The sequence below is a fragment of the Callorhinchus milii genome, unplaced genomic scaffold, assembly GCF_018977255.1.
Source record: "Callorhinchus milii isolate IMCB2004 unplaced genomic scaffold, IMCB_Cmil_1.0 Scaffold12, whole genome shotgun sequence".
NCBI classification, from domain to species: Eukaryota; Metazoa; Chordata; class Chondrichthyes; order Chimaeriformes; family Callorhinchidae; genus Callorhinchus; species Callorhinchus milii.
This window is the reverse complement of record NW_024704753.1, coordinates 17,033,034-17,040,898: the sequence shown is the minus strand read 5'-3', so window position 1 is coordinate 17,040,898 and position 7,865 is coordinate 17,033,034. Positions and strand designations below refer to the sequence as shown.

The following is a 7,865-nucleotide window of genomic DNA, read 5'->3' as shown; positions in this document are numbered from 1 at the left end:
CCCCTTGAATGCATCTGTGCTATTTCTTGTTTTTAAAAAAAAACATATGGACTTATTTTTACTCGGACGAACCAAGAGAGGGCGAGCGTCGAAAAGAACGACGACAGCTCTGGTCGTTGGGTTGGGTAGAGGTTAGTTTGGTCGCGTTGGGAACACTTCTGGAACGAACTACGGTCGTGCGGTTTACCAGAAGGTAATACTTGTAAGGCTTCCCTCCCCTCCCCTCACTGTTTGTCCAGCAGAGATCACCTTAGCCCGTTAGGATGGATGTTGGTTTGCAAAATTGCCTGAGTGCAAGTGGACACGTCTGCCCCCATAAAGTCTCATTGATGAGCCAGGCCGGCAGTTTGATCATCAAAAAAATTACTTCTCAAATTACTTCACAGGTTTTACAACAACAGCTCGCATTGACATAGGGCCCCTCACACAAGGTCGTGTCTCGGAGTGCTTGAGAGTGGCAAAGCACGTCGCCAAGACGGGGGGGGGGCTGTAAATTGTAGTGACTGTGTTTGTAAGTGGGCTAATTTGCTCACAGTGTCCTCCAAACAACCATGCAATGAATGACCAATTTTACCAATGAATGACCTGGAGGATTGTTGACCAGGGCACTTCAACGTACACCTGAACGGCAGGCAAGACTTGGGTGTTTACGTCTCATCCGAAGGACGGCACCTTTTTTTCACCTCCCAACAAAGAGTCATTCCGATGACATCCTTGAACTTCCCTCAAAAGTTTTTATTTTAAAGAAACTTTTCAATACATTTATTCCTAGTTTCTACAAGCACCTTTTTACCAGTTTAGGCAACCTGCAACAACAATCAATTATATTTCTATGGCGCCTTTCACGTCAGGAGGACGTCCGAAGGCGCTGGAAACTTAACAACAATCCTGATTCTGATTCTGGACTGGACTATATTCTCAGAAGGGTTAGTTTCCCAAAGGGTGTGTGGAGTGTGGGGGGGAAGAGACCTAGAGGATGGGATCATACCTGTAATTCATTGATGTGGCATTGAAAGCAGGTTAGTCCTTCAACCCATCAGCATCAGAATGCTGCATTTTGGGAATGAAGTAGAAGGGAGTAGGAAGTTGTGGAAATGCTGAAAATTGAACAAAATGAAACGACTGTCTGACTTCTTTTTCAGGAGACAGGTTGCTGGACGCTGATCTGACAACTGTGTACAGTTATTCAAGCTCTGACATTTTCCGAGAGATTCCACTGCCCTTAAGACAAGTGTTGGGATGTCTGAAGCTAAAGAAGAAGCTGTGAGTGAAGTAACAGAGGCAACCGAGGTCGAGGCTGCTCCAACAGAGGAGAATTCTGTCAGAAATGGAGGTGAAAGAACGGACCCAGATAGTGACTTGGTTGCCATCTGCGTAACTATTGGAGCTACTGTTCCAACCGGATTCGAATGCACAGCCAGCGCTGAGGTCCTGGAGAAAATTGGCTCGGAATCCAGGATTAGCAAGGATCGAGGGCGGATATATTTTGAGGTTTCAATCGACAATCTTTTTGAGGTTGGTGGAAATTTGGAAATTAAAATTTGGTTATGTTTAAGAATCGTCCAAAGAAATTCCTTTGTACCTAGCTTGAGGGTCTTGCAACAGTCTCATTTGCCCTCAGCTCCTTCTGCTGAATCTAGAAGGATGCAGTCACAGATGAGGAAGATTGGAACATCCCTGGTAATTTAATTCATACGTTCGGCCACTTTTGCCCCAGCCCTCAGCTCCCCTTCCCGGCTTAGACTCACAGTCAGCTGAATAATATAACCTCCTAATGTGAAAGGCGCAATGTAAAGGTACTGGCACACTACCCTGCGTAAGAAGCGCTATATAAATGCAAGTTGTTATATAAGTTGTGACTGCAATTAGAAGAGAGACTAGAGGGATTGTAATGCTATCCACCACACGGAAGAGAGCGTGAATATCTACTCAAAAGGGAAGGGAGGAAAAGATGCTCAAACGAAAACTATTTCTTCCAGAGCTATTTAATTCTATTTTACCTTTTGCCTTTCAGGTGCATCTCTTACGATCTGTGGACAACTTATTTGTTGTCGTTCAGGAGTTTCCTAGTTACCAGTTTGATGAAAACAAGGTAAGTTCAAAAACTTTTGTTTTAAATATACATTGCGGGTAGGGGGAGAGGCAAAATAATTTTGTCAAAGAGCTCTTTATGTGGGAATTGTCAAGCTGCACAGCCCTTTACACAGACACTAATCTTAAAACTGTATTCATGGACCTTTACAGAACACCGATTCCTGCTCCTGAATCCTTAACCCTACTGGGAATTTGACTCCTCTTTTCTCCCCTCCAGAGGATACTGATCCATTCCTTGGGTACTTTGAGCACTTAAACCCATTCCCAGTACTAATATGCCTCATTTTAATAAGCGAAACATTCACCAACAAAAATATAAGAAAGATCACTTGTGGAGGAGAGTAGAGAATTCATTCTATAGAAAATATTATCCAATTCTACAGAATTCTAAAGCATTCCTGGACGCTGAGGAGTGCTATATAAATGCAAGTTGTTGTATTTTCTGTGCTGTGTTGTCGCCAAGAGACTAAATCTGTTCAGTGACAACGGTGCTGTGGAATTCTGCAGCGGATTCCTGTGTTTGCTGACGAGCTTGTTTCTTTAACAGGAAGCTGCCTTGGAGGACTTCAAGGAGTTGGTTGCCAAACTTTCTTGGGCTCGTCCCCTTGACGTGTGGAAGTTGAACAACAGTCTGAAGAAAAGGAAATTTCACCGCAGGAAATCCAGCGATAGTTGTGATGCACAGACGGATGCCTCTGGTGATGCCAGCAAAAGAAAAGGTGATCAGTCAGATCTTGTCTCCCCTAGCCAGTTGCCCACTGAAGATCAGTTGGATAATGGACAGCCACTGGCATCCCCAACTTCTGGCTCCCAAGGAGAAAAGCCTCGTGAAAGCGAGGAGAACTCTGAGCTTCCCAACAATACAATGGCATTCGTTGACTATGCCTCAGTCCCACCTGATGATAATCCCTCTGACAAAGAGGAGGACGCGAGGGAAGCAGCTAAAGCAAAGGATAATGGACTCCTTCGGTTTCGGGTCACCTGCAATCGAGCTGGGGATAAGCACAGCTTCACCTCTATGGAAGCAGCCAGGAATTTCGGGGGGGCTGTGCAGGACATGTTCCAGTGGAAGGCTGACATGACAAAATTCGATGTGGAGGTAACTTAGCTGGTACTTACTACTGTGGCTCTCCAGGATGTTGAAACGTACTGCTCGGTCAACTATTTATAGTTAATGTACATACATAGTCACTCTCCTCGGAATGGTGGGAGTAATGGATGGGAAACAGGATCTCCTTGATGCTGAGCTGGTTCAGAGTAACTGGCCCAGCAAAGAAGTATCAAAATCTAGCTGCTGTTCTGGCTCTCTCAATAGACAAGTCTGAGACAGGCAAATCCGCAATACTGACCAACAAAATAATGTTAGGAATAGATGGTACAGAGCCAGTACTGTTTTCTGGTGTCATTTACCTTCTGTTGCTTGCGCCAGGGTAACGACGAGGAGCATTTTACAAACTTGGGTCACCTGGTTCTCTCCCTTAATGTAGTTTGTCTTCATTTCTGTTCCAGGTTCTACTCAATATTCACGATGGTGAAATGGTGGTTGGTATTGCATTGACAGAGGAGAGTCTGCACAGGCGAAACATAACGCACTTTGGCCCCACAACTCTCCGTTCTACTATAGCCTATGGCATGTTAAGGTAAACCCTAATTCTGAGTACTGGTCACCTGGATTTTCCTACACTGTTTGAAATAGATACTTATTTGACATTGCTTTCCTTTGTATGCTGGTGAGGAGGCCCATGAAGCTATCCAACTCCATTCATGTAAGTGTAGTTCTCCATAACTTTGTTAGATTTGCAAAAGCCAAAATACTGCAGTTGCTGGAAATCTGAAACAAAAACAGAAGTCGCTTAACACTCAGCAGGTCAGGCAGCGTCTACGGAGAGAGGAAAGTGAGTTAGTGTTTCAGGTCAATGACCTTACGTCAGAACTGGCCATCGACCTGATGAAAGGTCGTCGACCTGAAACGTTAACTTCGATTTGCCATGGTTCGCCTGGGATAATAGGGCAGGGATTGAAAGGTGCAATTCCCCACACGCTCTGTTCTCACTCTCAACTGGAAGCGCTGAAAGGGATCAAGCAAGTTATTTGGGCCTTCAGCTGCTGAGCGTGGTTTAGTTTAAAGATGTGAAAGATTTGTTTCTGAATGTACATTTGTGTATCACAGGCTCTGTAATCCTCAGCCCACTGATATTATTGTTGATCCGATGTGTGGAACCGGAGCTATACCAATTGAGGTAAGGACACGACACAGCTTTAGAGAACAAGTATGTGCTTCTTCTAGGTGCGTTATATATACATTATATATATATTATGTACATTATATGTAGAACTCCTAATAACTGAAAATATTTTATTTTTAAAGAATAGATTTGAGAAGTAGGCAATAGAGTGAGATGACTTTGTGTCGTTGATTGTGCTAGCATTGTGTTTCAGAGTGACTATTCTGGTAACTCTGGTAATAGGATATTATGCAAACAATATTAGCGGGAATGGGAATGCCAGGGAAATATCATTGGTAAAGATTCAGCATGCTCAATATAGCCCCACCCTCCCCCTCGCCCACAGACCACACATACCACCACCACCACCAAAAAGCAATGAACTCGTTCACGTTGACTTTAAAAGTAAACAGAATATAAAGAGACTATGGATAACCCACACACATATTAGTTCAGAATAGATGAACACAGTGTACAGTACAGGTTTTGAGAAGAGCAGCAAATTGGGTCTCCTAACACCTCACCAGAAGAAAAACTTTTAATCGTCCTATAAGTCCTGATGCTAATGTTCAGCTGACTGTCAAAAACATTACAGACAGTTATAAGTTTGTTACCCCAAGTTTATTAATTGCTTCAGTTATGAACATCAGTAAAAACTATTTTCTGACCTCCTCCCACTAGGGAGCTTTAGAATTCCCCCAGTGTTACTATCTGGCTGGAGATAACAATGTTTTGGCTGTGAATAGATCCATCAATAACATCAGCTCAATACAGAAACAAAGAATGGAAAAAGGAAGGTAAGCGTCTAGTTTTTATTCTGGATCCTCCACATATTGCTGAGTCCCAGCAGAATAGGCGCTAGTTAGAGGTTATTCTTTTTCGTTCAAGCTTGTGCATCAAAGATGTACTGTAAAATCTACCATCTCTGTGAATATCTGTGGACTCTGTTAAATGAATATCCAGTGGTAAACCACTGACTAATTTAGAATCCATGCTTTACAACAGTGTCGCAATTAGACCAGAACTGTGACATCTCTATGAGAAACTTCTCAATTTTGTTGGGTTAATATCCGAGCTGAGCAAGACAGTGGAGTAGAACTTGCTCATGCCCAGGGGGACAGAGTTTGTGACAGGTTCATTTCACTGGGAGGGATTTGATGCCCAATTTAGATGTCATGATAAACCGAGCCTGGGAAATTAATTGAAAAATTAGTGAAACAAAAGGCAGAGTTTGCAACTACATAGTTTGGGTGAAAAACTGCCTCCTACCTAGTGAAATTAGGAGGCAGCTTTTCACCCAAAGGGCAGTGGAAATCTGGAACTCTCTCCCCCAAAAGGCTGTGGTTGCTGAATCCATTCACATTTTCAAGACAGAGGTAGATAGCTATCTGTTAGGTCAGGGTTTTAAAGGATTCGGGGCAAAGATGGTAATTGGACTTGAGGTAAAGATCAGCCGTGATGTTATAGAATGGTGGAACAGGCTCAAGGGCTGAATAGCCTACTCCTGTTCCTATGTTTTATTGAACTCTACTTGTGTATGTTGCAGGACTGCCTGTGGAATGCCTTTAGATGTTCTCCAGTGGAATCTTTGTAACCTTCCCATGAAGACAAATTCCGTGGATGTGATTATATCGGACATGCCATTTGGAAAGAGGTAAACTGCTCTGCATTCTTTCAGAAAATAATTTGCGTGGAGGAGACTTGTTTGTGTTAGTTCATTTGCCTTTGATAAGCTATGTTTCTGAACAAAACTAGGATGGGCTCGAGGAAGAAGAACTGGGATCTGTATCCAGCCTGTCTGAAGGAAATGGGACGGGTATGTCGGCCTGAGACAGGCAGAGCAGTTCTCCTTACTCAAGACAAGAAATGTTTTATAAAGGTAAGACAAAGCCCTAACAGGTAGGGTGGTGCTAGCTGGAACAGGAGCGGTAAAGCCTGCCAGGGCAAGCTTATTAATGGCAAGCTACGCGGGTTTTAGCTTGTTAGATTCCAGCAATGACCCCAACCCATACTCTGGGGTCCCCAAGCCTTGGCTCTTGCCAACCTGCACCTAATACTTTCCGGAATTGGGTAAGGCAGGATGCATCCCCTCCACGGAGAGAGAGAGAGAGGGCTTTCCATTCCAACAATCTACCTCTGGAATTTCCATGTGTAGGTGGATGAATGGAATTCTCAGTTTGGTTTGGACACTCTTAAGCAATGGGTGATGGGTTTCCGCTGATAACCTGGTCGACCCCCCAAAAAATGGTTAGAATGGGGGGTGGGGTTGTCAATGTGAGAGTGAAGAGGACCAAAGAGATTGTGTTTGCAACTTGTGGAAATGTGTGTGTGTGTGTGTGTGCAAGCGCTTAAATCTCAAAATAGAAGTGCAGGCTTGAGTAGAATCTACTTATCTAAGTAGAATCTGTACCAGGACTCAAAATACCTGCAAGTGCTACAACTGTAAGTCCTGTTGACGCTCAAGGACCTAAAACCCACAATTTCCCTTTGCAGGCCATGTCGAAAATGGGGCAACTCTGGCGGAAGTCTCACACCGTTTGGGTGAATGTGGGCGGGCTGCACGCTGCTGTGTATCTGCTGAAGCGCAGTGGTGTTTCCTTTGACAAACTCTTCAACATCCACCGAGAGAACGGTCACCCTAGGGAAGTTTGCAGTAGCACAAAGGTGGAAGAATAGAGAGGACAGGACGCACAGTCCATAAGGCCAACTGTCTGCACGAGATAAAAATCAACTTTTGAGAAGAAGAGGAGGCGGTTGTTCAGTTCTGCTTGAACTGCGTTGAGTTGCTGTTGGTTCGTGGATGAAAGGGAAGAGTCCATTCTTTTAAGAGCTCATTGATATTATTTGCCTAAGTATTTAGGATTTAAAACTCAATCGCTCGGCATGTTACAGGCTGGTTTTCTCTGTCTCGCTTCTCCAATAATATCTCTGGTCCAGAACATTCAATCAACATTCCCAGCTCCCCAGTGCTCTGTGCCACATGAGAGCATTGGGTAAGGAAAGGGGATAAACTCCAATACATTGTAGTAGCTATTTTTACACTGATAAGTGAACAGTTTTTAAGCGAACAATGTTTTAGGTGAGGTTCTCAGGTAGCAATGTGGCCGAAAGACTGAGATTGTGCATTGCCAAACTGGCACAGAATGATACTTTCTTTTGAACACTGTTAAACACTGTTTTTGCAATAAAAAAATTTGATCTTGTTCGGTCACGTGGTGTATTTTGTCCCATTTTATCCACGAGCGTGTGTTTTCATTCTGAGTTAACTGAGGTGACATTTTAGGTGACCTCTCTCCAGTTTAATAAACCCTGGACTTGTCTAGTTGCGTTGTCAGTGTTACACTGGTTTCACGAGTGTTTTGCAATAACTGTTGTGAAAGACGCGATATACATGCAATTTGTTTTCATTTCCCATTAAGCTGCTGGATGCGGAATCAAAATCAAATGGGGTGCGAGAAGGAAAACAAATGAGGACAGGAATTACATGGAAACTGTTGAGCAAACAAGAGCTCATAAAATAAATAACAGAATGCCTGGAGATTCCCA

The 7,865-nt window shown here is 43.6% G+C and overlaps 1 protein-coding gene across 1 annotated transcript; it reads left to right on the top strand.

Annotated features, from left to right (window-relative positions):
• thumpd3 (THUMP domain containing 3) lies at nt 1-7,522 on the top strand. Its single transcript, XM_007890442.2, has 10 exons — nt 1-193; nt 1,143-1,515; nt 2,015-2,092; nt 2,642-3,193; nt 3,604-3,734; nt 4,265-4,334; nt 5,001-5,116; nt 5,866-5,973; nt 6,075-6,198; nt 6,813-7,522. Exons 2-10 carry the CDS (start codon nt 1,240-1,242, stop codon nt 6,993-6,995), a joined length of 1,638 nt encoding a protein of 545 aa, XP_007888633.1. The 5' UTR covers nt 1-193; nt 1,143-1,239; the 3' UTR covers nt 6,996-7,522.
• The last annotated feature ends 343 nt before the right edge of the window (nt 7,523-7,865 follow it).